Below are 24,374 nucleotides of genomic sequence, written 5' to 3'. Positions count from 1 at the left end.
CTCCAAATGAGAAATTCAGGTGTAACGTTTTAATTTCCTGTGAAGGGCAGTGCCAGTGCTGCTCAGCAGAGCAGCAAACGTTCATTACTTCATTACCTGATCATTGATGCCCCGGCTAAGAGCAGGGCGCTGCGCAAAGAATGATAATGAGTTGAAATCAGGTTAAGAATGCCACATGATGCTGCCTATAACCTTGGCACCTTTGCCCTTGTCCCTGGCAAGTGTTGTGCTTGAGATAGTCATATATCTCTGATCAGAGAGCTCTTTTGTTTGACTGGGTAGTTGTATTGTCACAGCTGGGCAGGACTGAGAGCACAATGAAAGCACAGAGGAAATTATATGTGGCCCTTGGGTCTCCAATCAATGGGGCAACTCCTGCAGAATAACCCACATTTAGATCAATGGGTGGCTGCAATTCCAGTGCAGAAACTCATACAGGCCTCTTGGAGTAATTACTCCTCCTGCCCTAGGCAGCCTAATGAAGGAAATTTTTAAATGTCAATGAATGGTGCTGGTTAAAGTCTCTCTTTTTTTTTGTGCAATTGCTTTTCTGTAATGTGCCCTTCATGTGACTCAGGGTGCACGGACAAATCTACCGACTGACTGGGGATTTTTCATCAGTGTTGCAAGCCTGCCTCTCCACTGATGCAGCTTACTTTTTAACATCTGTTATTTTCCATCGTGTTGCGTTCATCACCTGAAATGTATTTAAGGCGTGAAAACCGGTAAACTGATAATCAAGATGTGAATTAATCTGGTTTGAATCAGCTTGAATATTTTGGGTTTTTTTCTTTTCTTTTTTTCTCTTTCTGTGTTTTGACAGACAGAAATGATGACACAGATCAGTGAATGCAATTCAAACATTAGTATTAAAATTGGGTGATTCTTCAAAACTCTGGATTAAGTTAAATGACATGTTGATGTTTTTAAATATTCATTTTCTGTATGGCAACTACATTAATACACTACGGGTATTATTTACCCAGATGAATTTGTATTAACATACAAATGTAAATTGTTACATAGCGTCTATTAAAAACCACAATCACCATGTGAAATCAACATATTTTTTCAGTGTCATTGACATAATTACACATGGTTGGTTGTTGCACAGTAAGTGTAAAGAAGCATATACTGTAAGACACTTATGAAAACTTAATTAAATGACACGTATAGAGAAATGTTTAGCTGGCAGACATACAGCTGAACATTAGTGAATTAATTAATTATTTGCATCAATAACTCCATGTTTCAACAATGATAGCAGTAGCCATAGTAACAACATACTACCTTCATAACATTGCATCCAACAATACTGTATGTGATCAACATCATATAGCAAGTGTTAATACTAATAACTTTAGATCAATTTTATCAATTACAGTGATTCCTTAAATACAGAAGAGAAAAAACTGTACAGACACAAATGTATTGATTGCTGATCTGTAACTTGACATACCCCATCCAACCCTCTGTCAAAACTCCACTCCCTCCTTTTTGCCTTTGAAGGGCATGCTACTTCCTGCATTGTCATTTCATTTTGGGCTGATGGACGACATGCAACAGAGTTAACATTAAAAAGTTCTTGTTTTCATGTATTTTCTTCATATTCCTACTATGTATTTGTAAGTTATCACCAGCAGTCAGTGACAGTTGCCTAAATATCTCCTTGTGTGATAAATGTATCTGCTCATGTCCGGGTCATGATCCACGAGATGAACACGGCATCAGCCTTCTGTTTTCATTAGCCTCCCTGAGCCTCCGTCATCCTGCTGCTTCTGTTATTTGACTTTGTTTTAAGGAGCAGATTTTCAGACTATTACACCTCTCTGATAGCCTTCTTGTGTGTGGGGTTCACTTTTGTTTCGTGTCAGGTGTGATGGAGTGTGTCATTACTGAAAACCCCCTTCCATTGAACTCACCGGGGGAACCCACCTCCTGCGGACAGGCGCCTCAGCTCAGGCCCCTAGTGGCAATGAGGTGTAGAAGGAGAAGGAGACCCAGGGGACACACAGACACATACACAAGCATGCTTACACGCCTTACCAGCCTCTCTATCTCTTCCTTTTTTTAATACTCAGAATATATCTGCAGCCATACTGTAGTCGTGTCTTATCAGAAAAGGACAGGAGCTTCTATCAACAGATAAGGTCATTGTTGAGGTGAAGTAATTACAGATATGTGAGACAGAAAGGAAGCAGGCGTACTGTTCCTTTGGGAATCGGGTGACAAAGCCAGATTAGACTCTGTCTTCATCTACATAGTGTACTGTAGGTACAACCCTATCCCACACTAAGCTGGGGGTAAAGGAATTTGGGTCATTTTATCCATTAAACATGATACATCTGCCATCTTATTAGGATATGCTCTAGTTTCAGACAATAGTTTCCTTGCCTTTTTCAGTTCAATATGCTCTACTTATTTTTGGTTACTTTATCTACATTTGGTGTCTTATGCATGCCAAGATGCTTTTAAAAACACATTTCATCCATTAGGGATTTCTTGGGTCTTTTATTTCTGCTCAAACTGGATTTAACAGTGAATAAGAGTATTGATTCAAATCGCAGGCCTGCCATCTGAGAGCATAATGCTGGTGTCTTTCAACCACTGTGGGTGGCAGCGTTCCAGTTTGAGTGGGGCTGGTACTGTTCGATTCATTCGCAGCACTTAAGAGGCATGAGAGAGACTGACAGATGCCCTTTTAGAAGTTGATGCTGTGGAGCTGCGATGACAGATGCCTGAATATACAGTAGAGCTTCCACTAAAGTCAAGAAAAGATAAGAGAGAGAGAGAGCACAACATTACTCCACTTCCACAACACCACTGAAGGTCTCTGCTGAGCTCTATTGTTAAGTAGCCTCTGCATAGGTGTAGACCTCATGAAGTTTCACTGAAAAAGCTTATTTATCTACAGTATCTCGACAGTTTATTTGGCAGTAACTAGGACTGGGTATTGGTTCTTGATACCTTTTTTTTAAGTATTGACTATTATAGAACGAAAACAAGGTGCGCAGGTGGTCGAGTGGTTAAGGGCACATGGCATATACGCAGCAGACCCCGGTTCAAATCCTGACCGTAGGACCTTTACTGCATGTCACATTCCCCCCTCTCTCCTGTGATTTCCTGTCTCTCTACTGCTAATAAAGGTGTCTATGCCAGAAAAATAAATACTCCGGTTTTGCTCACAGCCGCAATCATTTGATTTAAGGTGACATGTGATTGGCCCAGCAGCTACAACACATACAGTCTGTAGTGATACTACTTAATTGTACAGTATTATACAGTTATTTAATAAATATTACAATAATTTGAACTCTTTCAAAATGCATTTGTGTAAAAAAAAACCAATTTGGATGGGGAGGAGTGGCCGCTTCTGTTCATGATAGATATTGAGTGACGGAGAAAAGAAAATTGTACTGGTCTTATAATTTTTTTAACAATACTCAGCCATATCAGTAACAAGCTGTGAGCATATCCTTAAAAGTGATAAACATAGAGTTTGCCAGCTGTTGCATGTAAACTTCAAAAGCCTCCTAAATATACTCCTCAGATTTATAAATCCTCAAAGAAATCTTCCTTACTGAAAAGATAAAGGATTCTGATGTTGATACATTGCTATATGGTATATAATGGTTGTAATATGTATAGTCTATTGTTTTAAATTGTTCCATGCTACCTTAAGAACGGTATCTAATGCTGTCTGTCTGTTAAATCTACTCAATTATCTACTCAAACATCAATAATTGGCTCTATAGGAGTCTATTCTTGATGGAGATATAAACCTATCTCTCCTACAGCCTTCAGATGGCTGCAGGGATTTATTGAACAGAAGTAGGGAAGGCTTCACAAGTATATATTGTGTAAAACAGCTGTAGATAATGTAAGAATGACTCATTATGATATATAAGTAAGTGCATATCTCCAGGCTTTTTTTCTTCTTCAGTCTTTTTATACCTGATTTAAATTCATCTACATTGTAAACATGCTTTCACTAGTGCTGCAAACTTGTCACATCATGTCCAGTTTGTACCTAATTATTTGGCTTTCCACTCACCCCGTGTGTTTTTGCTTCTCCTCCCACATTTGCACCATGCATGCTGCACTGGACACTGAAATAGCACACAGACTCTGGCAAATTAAATTTCAAGGTCAGAAAAGTACCAAATTATCAGTGTGCTGGTTGTTGCTCCACCACAAAAAAGAGCTATTAGTGTTTTAAATGTTAGCAATGTTGTTTTGCATGATTTTAAATAATTATAATTATTAAAAAAGTGTACACACTTGTACAGCTCAGGAAATGCAAGTAACCCTGTGTTGTCATTTTTCATTTCTTTTGTTGCTTTTTTTTTTCTTTTTTAAACACAGGCTTACAAAGTGTTTCACAAAAATGAAAGGAGAATATGAAGACAGGGAACAATACAATTGCATATAAAAGCAGACAAGACAGATACAAAGATATACAGAGAAGAAAAACTTGATATTTAATGATTGAATGTTGTGCTCTGCCGCTGCTCTCAGCGAGGTGTTACAAAGAGACACAATTATGCACAAGAACACCCCCCACCCCCCTCCTGTGACACCTGGATGGTTTATTATCTTATCTCATGGTCTGTTCTGTAACATCCCAAACACTAGGGAATGAAGGTGGAGGAGAGTTGTGTCTTTTGATTTGTAAAAGGATAAAGCTTTTTCTGTTGTGGTCACACAATTCACTGAGCTAGGATGTGAAATATTTGGCAGCCTTTGGGCATGCTCACAAACTATTATTGGGTTGCAATTGGGAAGCTCGCCAAAAAAACAAAGAGGAAGACCAGCTAGTAACATTTTTTTTTCACTTCAGTTTTTACAGGTAGCTTGGTTGTTGTGTCACCCATAAGTGATACATTTAATGAGAAGAAAACTGATTTTTAAAAATCTATTCTTTCAGTGCTTAAAATAAAGAATTTAAATAAACACGTTTTGAGTGAATTCAGTTGAAATGTATCCATCTCCTTCTTCAGAAGATGATTGCATTATATTGTCCACTGTAATGCGGAAGATCCAGATATCAGTCATTTCTAACATCAGGTTGATATTCTATTGAGAAATAAAAATATCCAGTATGTTTAAGGAAAGTGAAGATGAGTAGTTCACAGAAGAGTAGAGATTCAGACGTAAATGAGTCAGAATTCATGTCCAGTCACATCAAATGGACTGCAACTGAGAGACTTATTACGACCACCTTAGAATTACCAGGGCATAGATTGTGTTCACAAAGGAAAGATTTTATCATGATAATTCTTATACATTTTGCACAGTATAACTTTCTGTCCACCCTTGTAGAGCACTGTGTTTTGGACTGTTTATTCACTTGTACCCTTTAATGGTATTATGATGAATGTCTTAACTGAAAGACCACTGGAAAAGAAGTGAAGGCTTATGTTTAGAGATATAACATAAATCCTACTCTACTGGGCTTTACAGGCCTACAATAGCAGCATCCCCTCACTCCACCTGAGCTGATTCATCCTGGATACATTCATTAAAAAATAAACTGTGCAACATTGATTAAAGAGGTTTCTGTCGCACTAAAAAAGCAAGAGGAGCCTAATAAACTAAATTAAAAATTTTCACAAGCTTGATCCAAATACAGGATGAAGGATATAGTTAAAAACTATTCACAAGCTTAACCCTCACATAGTGTTCATATTCTGACTCATAATTAGTCTCTATATTAATTCACATTCATGAATTACCCATCTGTCATTAATAAATGGTTGATTAATCCTAATGAAGCTTACTATTATCACTACTTTTTTTATAGAATATGAAGAATACAACATGTTTGAATGGTGATTTGAATTTTGATAAACACAAGTCATATCTGTACATTTATACATATACAAAAATATACCTAGAATAAATGTGTATATGGTGTTTTTACAGCTCTCAGATGTAAAAAGGTTGTAACATTTGACCCTGAACATTATGTAGGGGTTAATATAATTACTGATATGATATGAACTGAAGTTTAAGTGGGAGAACACGACTTTGAAAGTATGATCAACTAGATATCGTTACTCGAGATGACTTGTGACTCTGTAGGTGTTGTTGGAACTAAAAAAAACCTCAGTCCTCTTGTGGTTTTACAGTTGTGTTACAGAGGTGAGCATCATCCCTTACAAATCATCTTTGGCTGAGTACAGACAACAGCTGCAGAGAGCACTCACACTTCATAACAACCATGTTTAATTTTAGCTTGCCATCAAGTCAATCACTGAATTTATGTTAATTAATCACAGCTGCTTCTGGTAATGGTTGTTGTTTTAACTGGTGAAAGTTGGTACAATACAGTAACTGAATGTTTTGGATATTGCTCTTTGCTAATAAGAAAGAAATACAAGTGCTAAAAGATTTGATTAAATATTTGTTTGTGTCAACTCTTAGTGAATATATATTATAGGCAAGGCAACTTTATTTATATAGCACATTTCATACACTAAAGCAACAAAAAACATGCAATTATAGGTAATTAGTGTCCATACTTAGTCACTAAGTAGAGCCCAGATCTTGTGAAGGAGGCTTGCAATGAAGAAAATATAGGATCAGCATTTGTTTTGATTTGATTTTAGTTGATACCATAGGATCAGCTCGGGACAGAAACACCGAAAAATCGAGAGAGGGATACATCACTTCTGTTGTAGCTTAACCTAACTCAATTTGATAAAAGGTTTGAAAGAAAGAAGATTCAACAGTGGATTCAAATTTAATAAAGTGCTATTGAACTCCTTGGGAGCGTTTTTGAACACATAGCACTCTTTTGAGCTTCATGGCCAGATTACCACAGTAACCAGTAATCTCCCACTGGCCTTCAATAATGCGAATTATCCCAGTCTGTGGTTTTGGCAGAGGATAAACAGAGCTTTAAGAATTTTGTCCCACAGTGAGGCAAGAGATTCAAAGGGGACTTTTCGACTTCTGGTGTCTGATTTCATCTCTCTGGCAGGGGAAAGACATAAACATGACAGAAAATGTCTCAAGCTCAACTAGTGGAAAATTGGAAGTGGTCTGGAGTTTAGTGTGGCCGACAGATATTGGCAGAGCAAATAATGAAGGCTGTGACTGAGATTGTTCTTTTGAGGGGGGAACCACAAAAGGCTTGCAAAGACCTAAATATTGTCTCTCACTTTTGAAGATGAAAGCCGTTGTGGAATTTTTTGACATGTAATCCTTTAGTTAGACAGACACGGCTTTTGATAGAATTTGTGGCTTTATGCTGTGTTTACTTAGTCTTGTCATTGCGTCTTATCAGTGGCTTAAAGAAAAACTTGGAAAACAGCCAGCCAGGATAGCTGCAATCCCGACTGCGCCAGATTAAATGTAGTTTATTCAATTCAGTCGGTAAATCGGTGGAAATGAGGCGGCCTGGCAGCTTATTGAAGTGGACTGTCAACAAAATATGCGTTATGTAGTGTGATGTGGATTTATACAGTCTCCACCATATGGTGCTTCTGCAGCTCTAGTTGGCCATAATGCAGCACTTAAACATCTTCGAGTTTTCTTCTTTTCTTCAACCTACCCTTTCAGAGAAATGATGGCAGAGCTACTCAACACCTGCTCAACTCTTCCCTCTGAGATGTGGGTCTCTCTCTCTCTCTCTCACTCACATCTGAATCCACACAGACACTGATAAAGGTTAGGAGCAGTGTAAGTGGAACAGTGCTGCCCTATTTTACTGGTTATGGATGAAGTGATGGGTCCGCTTTATCTGGCTCCACTGTGTCATGTATTCCCAGTGAACCACTCTGCATCCAACAGGCTTTTATTGATTAGCATTCCCTTTCTAGTGTGCTGTAGATGGTAAGCAAATTGGCAAAGCAGAGCTCCACAGCTAATCCTACATTAAAATATCAGCTCACCCAAGTAAGAAAAATAATAAAATAAAACATGTTCTCACTTAAACTGAAAAAAGTCCGAGATTTACTTAGAAAAACCTTGGTAAACATTTCCAAGTCCCCTTGTAAGTGCATGGTAAATGCTAGTAAATGTCACTTACATAACTGCATTTATTTATATATTGCTTTAAAACACAACGCTTTTTTACTAAGCTTTTAAAAGGCTGGACCTAGTTTTTAGTTTTGCTTTATGTGAGTAACATTTACACATTATTCAAACTACCTTTTATCTAGAGTACACACCTAATATATAGAGTACACATGACATAATAGACATTTTATAAACAGTAAATCTTTATTAAAATGTTCTCCATTATCAGTGCAAGGGTTTAGGAATAGCGTACAGTCTTTGCACCGTAATGGGTCCAGTGCATTAACAGATAACACATTGCACATTAATCAGCCTTTGTTGCCAACAAAATAAAATCAAGTGCCAAAATGACTTTTACAGTGACATGTTCTTAAGGGCTCAGTCTGTGAGAGTGAAACAACATGGTGTAAAAAGGACAGTCGGATTCTCTAATGAGAATGGTATTTCCTGGGAGCTGCCAGTAAAACAAAATGGTTCAGACACATGAGCAGAAGGCAAGTGTTTGCTACTGTGACAACCCCACCTCTTTTGGCTGTTGGGTTGGCTGCTTGTCTTTGTGTTTTGTGTTTGCGGATGCCCTGCAGGTGTGTTTGGGTCGTTCTTTATTGGGAACACCTGGGCCTGATGTTCCCTGTACAGTAGGAGTGCACCTATCTTATTTCATAATGAGAGAGAAGTAGAAACTCTGCTCTGTACTCTATATACTATTCAACTTTGTCTTTGCTTTTCCTTCTACCATGCAATCCTTCACTCACACATATATGCCAACATTACTGACATATACTGCCACTCAGTTCACTCATACATTGGCAGGCATCGGACCTTCTGGTGTTGCACTTCCATGGTGAACAATGATCTTCATAACATGCTCAGTCTTGTCCTCTCAGACTGTCTTTGTTGACATCCTATTAGACATATAAATTAGTAATAGAAGGTCAATATATGCAGTACAGCATGTAGTATGTTCTCCTTTCATATGAACACAGGCTAATTATTGGTCTAACTCATTTTAAATCAATTTTAAAAGATACAGGCAGCCAGTGTCTTTAGCAGTGGGGTGATGCGATCCATTTTCTTTGTTTTAATTAAGACTGCAGCATTCTGTACTAGCTATAAAGGGAATTACAACAGTCTAAACAGCTAGTAACAGCTATAGAGTTGAAAGAAAAGGTGTGATGAAAAATGATCTTTTTAATGATCTTATTAAAAATGAGAATTTAAATTTTAACACAAGTCTAAAATCGCTCCCATGTTTGTGACTTGTTTTAATCAGTTTGCTAAGACGTCCGTGCATTGATTACAGTTTTTCTCTTGCAGGATTTTTTGTCCTGTTGAATTAATCTTTACTTTAATGACAGTGAGGCAGTCAATGAGAGCATGCAGTGCACTGAGGTCATTTGGTGATTCAGAGATATACAATTGTGGGTCATCAGCATAAAAAAAAAAGTAATTGACTTGGTGATGGTTAATATTTCCAAGTGGTAGCATGTGTAATGAAAATAACATTGGACTGAGAATGCTTCCTTGAGGAATACTATATTCAATACCATATCTGATTATCTGATACATGATCACCCAGGCTGACAAAAAGCTGTCTACCAGTTAAATAAGACTGAAACCAAACTAAAACAAGGTCAGAGAGACCAGCTCATTTCTTAAGTCTGTCAATTTAATTATTTACAACTTTCAGTATTTCTGTTTCAGTGCTGCCGTTCGCTCGATAACCAGATTAGAGTTTTTCTAAAATGCTGTTGTGGATTAGATGAACAAATAATATATTAAAAGCAATATTCTCTAAAAGTTTACTAATGAAAGGTAAATTAGAAATGGCAATATAATTGTTTATCTTTGAGTAATCTAGATTGGATTTCTTGAGGAGAGGTTGAGGAGAAGTCTTGAGAGCTGCAGGGAAGATGCCTAATAGTTTATTATGTTTGTTGATACTTGGGAGGGCTTTGGAAATGGAATGTAAAAAGCTTGGTTGGGATTGGGTCTATAACACAATCACAAATGGCATTTTATGACATCATCATATCAATAATAATAATAAATGGTGTTTATGAGCAGAGATATCCCAATAAGTTTAAGTGTCTATTTACAGAGGAACTGATTTTTTTCTTTAAAATATGAAGCAGATTCATCACATTTAAGAGTTTTGTTATTATGAAGACAGAGAGCACACTAAGGTGACATTGAATTCAGTATATTTGCACCCAATGATCCAACATTTCTACATAATGGTATGAGTGGATTAAAGGATCAAAGTTAGCAACAAGCTGGTGAACATAGTGGAGCACTTAGCAGCTTAAGAGTCAGATATTTCCCTCAGGAGTTGGTAGAGTGCAAAAACAGAGATAAAAGAGTGAATATTGGACTTTCAGAAACCACTCCAAATGAAACTCTACTGCTGCTTTATTTTTGCTGGATGTATTAATATGTAACAACTTCACTGTGAAAACTTTAATATGATATTATAAAAAGGTAATATGTCAATTCTAGGCTTTACAGCTTGCTGTCTGTATGATTCTGTGAGGTTGCCTGCATGTCAATTTACAAGTGAGCTGGTTTTGAGTGTGTGAATACCTACTGTAAGCCACATGAAGACTAGGGGTGAGTTGTTGAGTTTTGATCAGGTAGTTTGAAGGACATTTTCTGAAGCTGTCATTTGCCCCAACTGTGTGTCTGCCAGTGTACACATCTGTATCTATTATTTGTAACTGTGGCTACTGCATGGATAGTTTTCTCAGATAACATTCACAAAACAACATTACATGCCAAACTGTTTTTGCTAAAAAAATTAAAAAAAATCACATACTGAAACTGCCATTAATGCTACCTGCCTCTCAGCAGGTTTCCAGAAACCTGGCAAATCAGAACAGAAGGGCTACATAAAAGGCCAGTATAAAATATCAAAGGATTTTTTTTTTGCAAAGCTACTCTGGTGGAGTCCTAGAATAGAAATATAGAACTGGAAATGAGCATAAGAAGTCCCCTTTAAAATCCAAAATAGATAATTTAATCAAATATTTAATCAAAGGTTACCCAAAATAGCAAAATCAAAAGAGTGGGGGGAGATTAGAAACAGAGTAAAAAGAGGAATATATTAATCTCAATATCCTGCAACGTTACGCCAGCAGAGTCTGACTTTTTCTTGAAAAAAAAAAAAATCCATGTAACATGAGAGTATGACAGTATACATCCAGTAAAATTATTCATGCTCACTCCTACCATTAAATAAGCTAATAGAAATTCCACTAACCTAGTAACATTAGCCGGCTGACACCATTCAGGTAATGTGAACATTAAAGAAACCAAAATTTGTTTGTCAATGTTGGTTGGAAAGCTACATAGGCAGTGAAACATGTAAACCTATCCATGAATGAGCTACCACTTAAAGGCCCATTTATGCTCAACGTTAAATACGGATATGGACGGAGCCTTCTGTCCGTGCTCTGCGTTCATTTCGTCCGTATTTCTGCACGTTTCCATAAAGCTTAGGGATACGGACCAAACGGAGCAGTACCACCGGAAATCATGGGGGGGCAGTGTTGCTGTCACTACTCTGTAGCTCTAGTAAGACACGATGAAGAAATAATAATGGTGGAACTTTTTGAGGAAAGGTTTTTGCGAGTTGGCTAGAAACTTTAAACATATCGTTTTGTCTTTTATGCAAGAGGAACATGATCAATATCTCCTCCACAGTCGCCATGTTTGTTTTTGAGTTTGTTGTTGTTATGAACTTTTGACTCTGTGCTGCCCCCTGGTGGATGTATTGGTTCACATCCATGCCAACTTAAAGGACGCATGGAAGCATGAGAGCAGTGACGGTAATATCGTTTGAAAAGGACGGATACATTTTCGTACGTACGTTGAGCATAAATCGGCCCTTACTCTCCCTGTGGAGTAAAACCTGGCTTTCTTATATACAGTCTATGGCTTGTGGTAGCAACCTGTGGATACAAGCGCAAATTGTCTGAGCTGAGGTCACCCAGAGAGTGCAGTGTACATTATTGCCAGATTATTTCCATGGTTTAAGTACAGTTAATTTGCTTTTTTCAATTTTAACAATATAAATATAAGATTAGAAAAATGATTGTAAATATCACTTGGTATTGTTGACAAAATGTATGTGTTCATTTTAGGATACATGGTTACAAATGATCAACAAGTAACACTCTAAATATAAGGTGACAGTTCAGAAAATAGGTCTAGATAACATGTACCTAGACATTTTCATCAGTGTAAATTTCTCCTTTCCATTCACCTTCATTGTGATGTATTTAGAAAACCTGGACAAATAAATCTGACATTATCTCCATGGCTATAAGCATTTCCTCTGCTACACTATGGATTTTTAATTGTAATATGTGTTAACCGACTCAAGATTAATGTAAAATTAATCTCCTGGTACTCAAAGACGGTGTCAACACATTTATTGCAGTTATTCAAATTCTCTATTCTCTAGGTAGTAAACTGCAGCTATTACTCATTGAATCCTGCACCATGGTGATAGAAGAGCACTGTTAATCATACTATACTGTATGTTGACTGGTGTATGTCCTCTATAATTAGCTGTTGATGGTTGCAACCTGTGGTGTCAAACTATGCAAATATGCCCATGCTCATATCCCTATTCTAATTGGCTTCCCAGCGTCCCAATGCTCCCTCTGTGAAACTCCCACACTTCACTGCTTGCTGAGCCTCTGACAAGAGGGGAAGGTGCGGGAAGCAAAGACAGAGAGGTTGTGGGGGAGACAAAATAGAGTATAATCACATGACCTCTACATTCTCTACCCCAGTGACAGCTCACCAAGCAGGTGGGAAATCAAAACAGCTACAGCATAAAACATTGTGAGGCGCTGCTGCAGCACATACACATCAGCAGGAACAAGCACCACATATTTGCACATGACAACATACATACAGCAATTAAATGTTAACAAATTGCCAATTACAAAAAAAACAACTCTACATTAAATAAATAAATAAAAAGACTACAATTAATGAAATACATGCACATTAAGATAACAGACTAATACCTTTCTGCTTTATAAACATTTATAGGTCACACAAAGAATACTGTGACTGTGACTTGGACATTTATTCAGATGACAAATCCCCCCTTATAGATTCATTCTAGCATTGAAAGAAAATTGCTTTTTTTTTATAGTGTTACAGCGAAACACCATGTGGATTTTATGCATGGTTTTCATTAGTTCATTTTTTTAAATTGCACACTATTTGAAATATATGTCTCTTGTTTTGACAGTATTTGTTGTATTAGTTAGTAGGTGGATGTAAAAGCTGAGGATCTTTACAATGATTGTTGCATTTGATTGCAGTTAATGTGTCCAGGTTAATTAATTGATATGTGTCTAACATTTAAACATGAATTAAAACTGTTTTTACTTGAGCTTTGATATGACATTATCTTGAGCACTTATGTTTAACACATTCGGAAATTAGCTTCATGTACTTGACACATACAGAGGAAACATGGACATGCTGGCATCCCAATGGATCTCACTTTCTCCCAACTTGTCAAATGTGATATTGACACTTGACACTGAAAAAAATATACAGTATGTGTTGTTTGTTAGTTAAATGTCTGTAGCTGTGGTTGCTAGTCAAATTTCAGTTATGTTAAATGTCTAGTTTAAAGGTGTTTGCCAGGCATGTAGCTTGTGTAAGCTGCCAATGGTTTTATGTAGGGGGGGTTGGTGAGAGCCATTAAGTCAACCATATGTACAAGCCATGTAAAACCAAAAACTGACTAAAACCTATGAAAGCTGCAGATTTGGGTGTTGACTCTGGGATTAGCAGCACTAGCGATCTTTTTACATCACATGGAAATCATTTCACTTAATGTTAAAATGAAAAATACTCAATAATGGAGCTCTAAGTACATACTTGAACCAAAAGCATAAAAGTGAGTGACTGTGATTTACAATATTGGTAGGTTCATACATCAAAATGAATCCACCTGTCCAGCTGCTGACCTTTCTGTCTCACAAATCTCACTTTCTATCCTCTACTGTTTTGGAAACATGCCCCACCACTATTAAAAAGAACTTCTATATTACATTAGTGATTTATTTCATCTTCACATTGATGACTGCTCAACATTGTGACTATTACAGTCTACTGAAACCAGCACTAGATATTTTTGGAGTTATAGTTCACATTCCTCTTTCACAGAGATCAAAACAAGTACTAAACTCCTGTATGTAATATCCCCTGCAATGAAATAGAGAACAAGAAAAAATCAGCTTGCTACTTTGAGTGTGTCTCTCTGCATGGGCTCATAGTGTGAGGAGGAGGAAGAGGAGGAGGAAAAGAAAACCTGACAAATTGTTCTCTGACATCCTCACAGAGGCCAATAGGAGCCTGCCTGCATCGTTAAGCCCATCTCAGTGCAGGAAAAAATGGTGCTGAATGACGCTGAGGATGTTTGCCTTGATAATGCCAAAGCCTGTTTGTGTCTATGTCAGGAGCCGGCCGGCTAATCCAGCCTACATACCAGGTCCAGATATCAATACCGTGTTAGAGAGCCGTGGGGCAAGACTGACTGTCACGCTCGAAGAGAGAAGTCTCTGCTCTACACTCTGCTTCCAATGAAGAGAGAGGGAGGGAGGGCGGGAGCGGACATGCACACAATCTGTTGGATTTACTCTGTTATTCAGCTGTATTGGATCAGTGTTCCTGCCAGAACACGACAAAATACAAAAAAAAAAAGAAAAACAAAAGAAACATGTTTGTGTCTGTGTCGTTATCATAACCATACATTCTCTTGTGATTTGTTTTTGGCAGGATTTACGAACGGGTGATAGACCCTCCTCAGATGGAGCTCACCGCAGGCAGTGGAGTCTGGCTGGGCCAGCACAGCCACAAGCACGGTCTGTTCAAGGTAAGACTCCAAACATGATACATAGACACACACACACACACACACACACACACACACACACACACACACACACGTACACACACGTACACACACTTCTTCCACGCACCTAAACGTGCTTCACATTCAACATCGCCTGGTATAATTGGCCAGATTTGCTTTAGACTGTGAGGAGGAAGAGAGCCAAGTGCAAGATACAAGAAAGAAGTACAGAGGGCTTAAAGAGGAAGTTTGCGTGCTTTGAAATGCTTATTCCCAAGCCCATTACAATGTTGTCGATTTTTAATCACTGCTCATTTTCTCAGGCTCCCGCTTGTGCTCACAGTAGAGAGGGGACATTGCAGAATATCAGCAAGACGTGCACATGCTCTTGATATTCCCACTTCTCCTGGCCACCCACCATGCAATCAATGGGCCTTTTTTATTTTTTTCTATGTAACCTATTGATTAGCCAACAGACCTAACTGTGATGTAAATTATTTCTCTTGCCTGTGCTTTGACACTATCGCCGCTGCACACCAGTGTCTACCTCCTCCTCTTTCAGCCTCCGTAGCATCAAGACTTCAAGGGGCTCCTTCTGGAGGAAGGCTCTGGTCTTGAAAGACACAGCTCCATCATCCAGTTCCCTACCCGCAGTCGTCGACTCAGTGCTCGTAGTCAGTCTACCCTTCATGTGCAGAGAGAGCTCAAAAGTGTTTGTCAGCAGCAGAGACAGATGGTGTGGAAGCGCACAGGCTTGTGTGAAGTGATGGAGAGAATGAGAAGATTTCCCCTTTAGGTTTTTCACTGGGATGAGTTGGCGTGTCAGGCTGACAGGTGCACTTGTGACACCTTGAATTAAGGACCTGTTGTGTATCAGAAGGGCCATTTAGATCTACACCTTTTCTTTTTTTAACAGTAACTTCATTATCTCGAGCATGCATGCATATTCATGAGTTTACGGTTTAATTAGCTGTTACACACATGTAGTAGGTATTCTTTCTAGTCTCACTATAGAGTGAAGGAAACAAAAGCATACAGCACCACAAGTGTGGGTGGGAGGAACTTTCTCATCATAGCATGGTGACAGAAAATACCTCTTTGGCTGGCTGACATGTATATCTGTGATAAACAGTTAAAACACTTCACTACCTAACTGATACTGTCTAACTCTTGCTCTCCAATGAGAGACACTGTGCTGACTCTAGACAATATTTAACTGCTGAGTTTTACACAAATCTTCAAACCATAAAATTACAAAATGCATTTCAAATGTTTTTTTTCCAAGCTTCTGTTATAGTGTAGAAGTACAGCGAGCAATAGACACTTGCCTTAGAAGTGTCAGTTCACTGTGAAATTGAGTCATTGTTTTGTTCATGACTCATAGTTCAATTGCATGACCCTCATCATCTAACCATGTGCAATTTATTCCATGTGTGCTTATCTTCAAAATAAAACTTTTTTTTTGATGTGATAGATATCCTGTCTAAACTCACGACAAATCACAAACAACCTAATAGGCAAACCCTGAAAGAGTCACAAATGGACCTGCTAACTAATTACCTAGCTACATGTCAACTGGAGGTTTTCTTACTTTAAAGGGAAACTTCAGTATTCCTCATCATGATGGACCCTTTTTGTGCATAGGTGACTAATGGGGACAGTAGTTTTGAAATTGTTTTCCAATACCGAGCAAAGCAGCTGGCAACCAAGAAACAGGCTGCAGTGTAATTTGACGGGAAAAATTGCATCGTCAATTTAAGTCCATTCTCGGCTCAGATTGTTATCATAAGTGTCTGACAACATTATGAAAAGGACCCTACAGAGAAATAACACACTTTTCTTTACTTTTCACTCAAATACAGTCTGTTTGTTATTGTGTCTAACCAAGTCTTACTCAAGGAGAAGTATCGTTCTGAAATCTTGTGAGAGTTGAGTTGTTGTCAAAGTCAACTAAATATTCAGCCATGACAGAGTTGGTGAATGGAGTGCCGGGAGGAGTTTGTTATGTTTTTTGTGAGTACAGAAAGTGCAGTTTAGTGTTATCTAAAAGATTTTCAAAGTCATGGCTGAATATTTATTTCCATGACAGCAGGGGGAAAACAGGTAGACTAGTATCCAAAGTTAAAAAAATATGGCTACTACAATAGCTCTTCTAAAGCTAAGGAGTAATATATTGTATCTGGTGTGTTTCATACACAAACATAAATTAAAAAAGGATAATTGTTTTTTTTATGGGGAGTCGAATGCTGTAAGTATTTATTGGTGGCTGGATGCACAGACCTTAAGAAACACAAACAGAGAAAGAGAGATGGACTAAAACATGTATATTGCTCATTACAACAGAAGTTATTGTCTTTTTTATAGGGAAACCAAACAAAAAATAGATATATTTAAAAAAATGAAGCAAAGAATGTCACGCGTATGACTGCCAGATGTAATATAGCAGCATTAAAAACATTGTAGCATATGTGTTTAGACAGAGGAACACCAGGGCAGAGGGATGGGGAGCAGGATTGTCACTTGTGAGCTCAGGTTGTTATGTCATTTCTTTTGAATTTGTGAAGGTGGTAGTGTTAAAGCAACAGCGAGGTGTTAAGTTGTTGTTTAACCTGTTAAAGACGGGGGGATCAACAGAACCCACGTGTATCTCCTCTTGTCAAAAGCAAAGAAGGTCGGATATCTTATTGGGAAAGCGAAGGAAAAAGAATAAAGAGGCATTAGGCGAAGGAAGGGATAACAGCCATGAGCTATAGGAGTAACACTGCAGAAAGAGATATGAGGTGAAATAAAGCAGCAGCTGTAATCTATTCCATTCTGGACTCTGGAGGGGGATAATGATAAGATGAGCTAACTAGGCCCTTAAATAAAACATACTGAGCTCTTGCAATGGCTGGAAACGCTCCTTTGTCTCGCGCCTCTCCATCCGAGTAGCAACTGTAATAAATTATCTTTATCTAGAATCCATTGTGTCAAGGATGCTGACTCCTCAGGGACAAAGCAGGCGTGTGTGGAACTGGTGCTTTTGTTAAATGCGCAGTGTTTCGTGCACCACAAGACAGTAATGAATCGAACGTGCGAAATGATGGAGAGCTTGAATGCGTTACATAAGTCAGTGTGATAAAGGGAAAAAGCTGAACCTGAATGTTGAAAGATTCAGAGCCTGTCATCTTATGACTCTTCTGTTTAAATGAGTGTACGTGTTTTTATTCACAACTTTATCCATTTAATTTAAAAGTTGTGTCATCCACAATATAATTTTCTCCTACTGTACATACTAACAGATTCATGTGCTGGCTCTGGTCAAACCTAGAACAATAAGAAGGTTGGACAAAAGAAGACTCGTATATATAATGGAATAAGTTTAACATCATTATGAGGAGCTAAATATTAAAATGCTTTTCCCATTGATCCTGTGGGATTCCATTTTTAGTGCCTTTTATTAGGGGATCATCATCATTAATTTCTCTCTCTCTCTGTCTCTCTCTCTCTCTCTCTCTCTCTCTCTCTCTCTCTCTCTCTCTCTCTCTCTCTCTCTCTCTCTCTCTCTCTCTCTCTCTCTCTCTCTCTCTCTCTCTCTCTCTCTCTCTCTCTCTCTCTCTCCCTCTCCATATGTCATTTGTCTGTCCCCTCTCACACTTGTTAATTGTGTTAAGTATTGTTGATGCTTGTTTAGTCCTGAGAGATGATCTCTGCCGGTGGAGGTTAAGTATTCAGACCTTGATAGAACATTGAAAGGTTACGCTTTGGATGATCAAACAGAGAAAAGAGAATGTCAGGATAAAGACTGACCCAGGACAATAAACCTCTGTCAATGTTGCTCAAAGGCGAAGAGCTGGCCTATTATTGCTATAATAAACAAGCTAACTGGGAATTATGACTATAAAAGTGAGCAGGTAAGCGAGGTGAAGGTAATATCTGCAATAACAGGGAATGAACTTGACAGCATTTTGGGGGACAGAGAAACACATAATAAACTAACCAGAACATGAGCCTACCTCTCTCACACACACACATACACACATTTACAGTACCTGTGAGGACCTAGTGTTGCTTTATTTAATCCCTTTTCTGCGACATGAATGATTCCCAAACCTTTAGTCAATCCTAACTCAAACCTAAAACCAATGCTTGAATTTGTGCATGAAAAACCGCATGAAAACACACACATACCCTCACACAGATACACACACTGAAACAATGTTTAATCTTGTAATTAATCAAGACTTCCATCTGTAAGTATTGTTAGATTTTTAATTAATAACATGTTTAATTAATTTAATGTCTCTTCACTGAAGCACATTTGCTTTAAAATAAATGTGCTTAACTTTCAGCTTTGATGGTTTTTATATTTAGCTATAGTTTAAGAGGAAAGACATGATCTGCTGATATTGTCCATAAGAAATAACTAGTATAAAATAATTGGTTGCTTCTGTGTCTGTATGTTTAGGATTGTTCTAAGATTAGGGGGATAATATACTTAAAGGCTTAGGATACATACAGCACATACACATTATGTTAACTATTTTTTCCAGAAGAAGCAGACAACACACATATTCAGACTATTCAAAATTAAACACCCATATTATCACTTGCTCTGACTAACATTTTAGCAGACAGTTGCTCATGGATTTAGCATATTTATATCCACATGAGTAAGTGCAGTATTTACTCTTCCTTTAGATCCAGTATGCTCAACTACTGAGAAAACATTTCTGGCTCTTTAATCTGCTAGTGTGTGCAGCCAGCTAATCGCTAACTTTGTCTGCCTGTCATTTGTTTCTGGGCAGGTAGCGTACCGTGGATTTATTAGAGCTTGTCTACTGAAAACAGCTGTGTGCCTCTGCCGAAAACGAGGCTGATGAAAAAGCTGAGATGGAATTGTAGAATGTGCTGTTAATCCAAAACAATGATCTCAAAAGAGAGAGGCTTAAAAAACTGCCAAATGGCTGCAGAGTTGCTGTTAATTCTCTGTGGGTTTATCACCGTGAGCAACCTGTTTTATATTATATGCGGTTCTTTGATTCATTTTTGATATAAAATCAAATACTGATAGGTGTAGCTTTAAGCTGAAAGTCAGCACTTTGATTCACTTTTTATTCATTCATTTCAAATCAGGTGCTGCAGTGCTGAGACACAATTTAGCCATCATCTTCCTACTTATATACTGTAATGTGTAAGACTCAAAATACAGCTGTGTAGACTCGACTTGCCATGGGAGCAAACCATTATTCATAAATCATACTATTCAAACATATGTGCCATAGGTTTTGGCCGAGGAGTGAAACATGCGTGCGCATATCTGCCTGTGTGTGAGTGAGAAAGAGAGAGAGAGAGTATGAGAGAGATAGAGGAGAGATTTTATGACTTCAGTTTGAATTACCTACTGATCATTGACAGTGATGTGTGGTCAGGGTTCCTATATTACACCACTGGGACAGACATCTGTGATCTACACCTTCATTTTCATTGTGACACTGACAATCTCTTCTTCACCAGTCACGGCTCACACACACAGCCTGTGCGTGCGTGCATGTGTGCGTGCGTGCGTGAGTGAGTGTGTGAATGTATTTGTTCTCAATCTGTGCTGCATGCCTGTTCATCTCAAGACTCTCTCGCTCTGTGAAATAGAGGCAGGTGTTGCTTGCATCCTGGCCAGCCAAATGCACCGTGAATGGATTTTACATACACATAAAGCAGAGAGGAGTTGATGCCAACTGTGCTTGAGGTGGCGAATTTTAATGCCCTTCCAGCATGTTTTCAGTAGCTAATTTGAAGGAATGGAGAAATTATATTACCCCAGTGTCTTTGCGTACGTGTGTGTGTGTGTGTGTGTGTGTTTGTATGTGTGTGGCCAACCCAGTGTTTCACAAGTTTGTTTTTCCATTAAAGAGGGTATTCTCTTTTTTTTTCTTTTCCAAAATTGCTCCCTGTGGTCATCATGAAGTCCTCTATTTACCAGCTCTGGACCTCTGGAGATAGCCTGTCATTCAGGGTGATTGACAGACAGACTCTTTTTAAAGAAGAGAACTCCTCAGTTATATGCTGTTTATTTCTGCCTATGTGTAAATATATATTTGCCTCAGTTCAGTTAGGAATGGATACGTATATGCATCGTGCATAGTAATGTTATTCCTCTTTTGCTGTTCTCTATTTTACATTTCTAAAATACATGCACTATCAAATCTATTTTAATATGAATTGCTTTCCCTATTTAGAAAGATACCTTGCATGAAGGGACACAGATGTGATAATACAGTTTGTTGGTCCATACATATTTAGAGGCTGTTTACCAAAGTGAACTTATTTTACCCCCTGTAGGTGTGATTTAACTGACACTAAACACATTTATTTTTTAACTAAACCCTTTCAGTGTAAGATATTCTTAGCTCCTGAGCACTTTCTCCACTGATGAAGTTAACCATTGACAAACACATTCTTCATGTTGATACACTTAGTTGTTGTCAGATTTAAGTATATTTATGGATTTATGTTTGTGTGAGGTCTTTAAAATGCATATTAAACATTTTAAATTATTAAAATGAATTTGGAAATGTTCCATCTTTGGTGGTTGGTGTTTGCTCTCTGAGTGCTTTTATAGTTCAACTCGGATATGCAAACCACTTAGCTTGTGAACAATAAAATATGGATAAAGTTTCTTCATGTTTTTTGTTTTTTTTAAATAATCAAATATCTTTTACATACCTTCTATTTTTGAATCTCTAAGGCCGCGTTCACACTGCAAGACAAAATCCGATTGTTAGCCCATCTAGATTGGAACCAGATGGCTCTTATGAAGTCTGAACAGTCATAAATCACATGAAATCCGATTTTTGCAAACTAGATTGAAACCACCTTTGGGAGGAAGTTTCAAATCTCATTTGGACAGATGTGTCTGAGTCTGAACAGCTCCAAACACTAATATCGGATTTGACTGTCCGTGACGTCTCTCTACGTCTCTACGCTACGTCACTCTATGCGACACTAGACTCGGAGGACGTCAAAAACATCAGTCCATGGACAGAGGACCAAACCAAATTCTTAATCTTTGGGGAGATGGCTCGGTTCAAGTGAAGCTCGGGGGTTTGTTGTTGCTGTCGCGATTATATGACATCACACAAAACACGCAAGATGAGGCCTCCGGTCTGACAACGTTGCCACGGCAACCTGTCAGATTGGTCATTAATGTGGCCCAGTCTGAACAGAGCCAAATCCAATTTGGACACTTGCTAAAAACAGTGTGGACAGTCAGGCCTAAAAATCAGATTTGAGAAGGAATCAGATTTGCCTGCAGTGTGAACGCAGCCTAATAAGCTCTGAAACTGAATAAATGCAGATGCCTACTGGAAAGAAATATGGGGGAGAAGATAGCGACATGGTAGATTAATAGCACAAATGTGCCCAAATGATATAAAACCAAACCTTCCCAAAATATATAGATCACTTGCTTCAATTGAAATGTAGCCGTGCATAAAGTTTGGATATAATTAATAAAGGTTCTAAGGTATCTATCTCTAAGATTTCTGCCTCTACCCCAATAACAGAGGTTATTTTTTACTACTTGTGGCATTAAATTGACATTCAAGAAATGCAAAAACAACTCTTTTTATGGGAACAGTGTTTCTATTACTTGGCATAAATCACTGGAACTACTAACCACCATTACTTACTTCCCAAAGAGGAATAGGACCACTTGAATGTGATCTACAATTTGGATAAAGCAAACTTTTAGAGATCCAAAGATACATCCCACAAACCATGTGTATCATCGTCTCTTTCTGTCTCCTCCCTACACCCCTCCCTCTGTGTTTCCAGGGCATTATCCAGGATGTGAAGTTGATTTTCGCTCCTAATGGCTACATCACTCAGTGTCCTAACCTTAACCGCAGTAAGTACCATGATGACTCTGTCCTACATACTGTTCCAGACAGAGATGAAAAAGTAACACTCTTCATTACTCTGTGCCATTATAAAATTGGACTGTAATAAGCTACGTTTCAGCTGGTGGTGACCTCGCCCCACTGATCACAGACAAACTCTCGCTCCATTTCTTCCTCTCTTCCAGTATTCTTCCTTTTTCCTGTAATGCAGATTCAGTGCAGCCTCCTCTCTCTCTCTCTCTCCGCCACTGTTTCTCCATCTGTTTACTGTCAGATTAAGATACAAGGCCACTGCTGTGCAACTGTCTCTGTCACTGATCAATACAGCATGTAATCACACCTTGCCTCTGAATTATTGATACTAATACCAATCACAAGCCTAAAACAAAGAGTAAACGGATATGTGAGGCTTTCCTTTTGTTTGCTGTTGGCAACCAGCTGAGCAGTGTCAAAATAAATACCAACAAGCTAATCATTTCATTTCATTTGCTTGGTTTTATTGTTTATCTAAACTCTTCCCTTTTGCTCTTTTTCTCGTTTCTCTCTCTCTTTTTTTTTTTTTTTTCCTCCAATGAGCCTGTCCGACCTGCAGCGATTTCCTGAGCCTGGTGCAAGGAATCATGGACCTTCAGGAGCTACTTGCCAAGATGACCCTGAAGGTAAGAACAATGACAGACCTCCCACACAGAAAGCTATACCACCTACAGCTCCACCAGACTGCATAAAAACTACAGTATGCAGAATGTGTGTGCTATATTGGAAAACTCCAATATGGGACTATGGAACATTAGCAACCATGTCAGTGAAAGTCTTTGTTCCAATTAAAAGATACACTAATACCTTTTTTTTGTGTTGTAGCCTGACAAACAAATACATAAATAACTGAAAATGAATAAATTACTTGTGTCTCTCTGCTACAGCCGGAGACAGCAGAATACTTTGATTTAGTTTCTGCTTTCATTGAAGCTCATTCTTTTAAAGTCAGTATCTCATTTTTGTTTAATTTCAACACATGAAAAGAGATATTATTGTAGGAAACCAAAAAACAACAGCTAAATGAACATTCACCTTAATCTGTTTCTGTAAATATGATTATCCTGTCAATTACTAGTGTGAGCAGGGAGTGAAGTTCTTTTTTTATAATATTCACACACACAAACACAGAGATATTAATATGCATGTAAGTGAGAGCCTCAAACAGACAATCGCTTGGTCCCATGTAATTTTCTTCCATGGTTTTGTGTTTTTTTGTTCAGCTTGCAATCTTTCTGGATAAAAGACAGGAAACAATGGAATTGATTTGATTTTGGATATAAAAGTCACCGTAACAATAGAGGAAAATATAAATGCCTGCACTTTAGCCTTTTTATATCAAGCACTGAGGAAAAGTATTGACAATAAAGAAGAGTAGGGATTGGCGGTTCATTATTCTTGACCTTGTAATTAGCAGTTATCGTAACTTGCTTGTCATTGAGATTTTTTTCCCGTAATAGCAGATTCTGTTTACTCAGTGTAGTGGAACCAAAAAGACCTTCAGTTCAGATTGTTTTGCCAAAAAAAAAAAAAAAAAAAAGAAGAAATAAAAC

General features: G+C 38.1%; 1 protein-coding gene across 1 annotated transcript in view; it reads left to right on the top strand.

Annotated features, from left to right (window-relative positions):
* Positions 1-24,374, top strand: part of LOC128355606 (protein kinase C-binding protein NELL1-like) — a 272,377-nt gene that overhangs the window by 71,057 nt on the left and 176,946 nt on the right. Inside the window, exons 5-7 of the mRNA XM_053315919.1 lie at positions 14,836-14,932; positions 22,724-22,796; positions 23,365-23,447. Of these exons, the coding sequence (XP_053171894.1) occupies positions 14,836-14,932; positions 22,724-22,796; positions 23,365-23,447 (253 nt within the window). The remainder of the gene's footprint in view (positions 1-14,835; positions 14,933-22,723; positions 22,797-23,364; positions 23,448-24,374) is intronic.

The sequence above is a fragment of the Scomber japonicus genome, chromosome 1, assembly GCF_027409825.1.
Source record: "Scomber japonicus isolate fScoJap1 chromosome 1, fScoJap1.pri, whole genome shotgun sequence".
NCBI lineage: Eukaryota > Metazoa > Chordata > Actinopteri > Scombriformes > Scombridae > Scomber > Scomber japonicus.
Note: the sequence above shows the minus strand (reverse complement) of the source record. Positions and strands in the feature narration are given on the sequence as shown.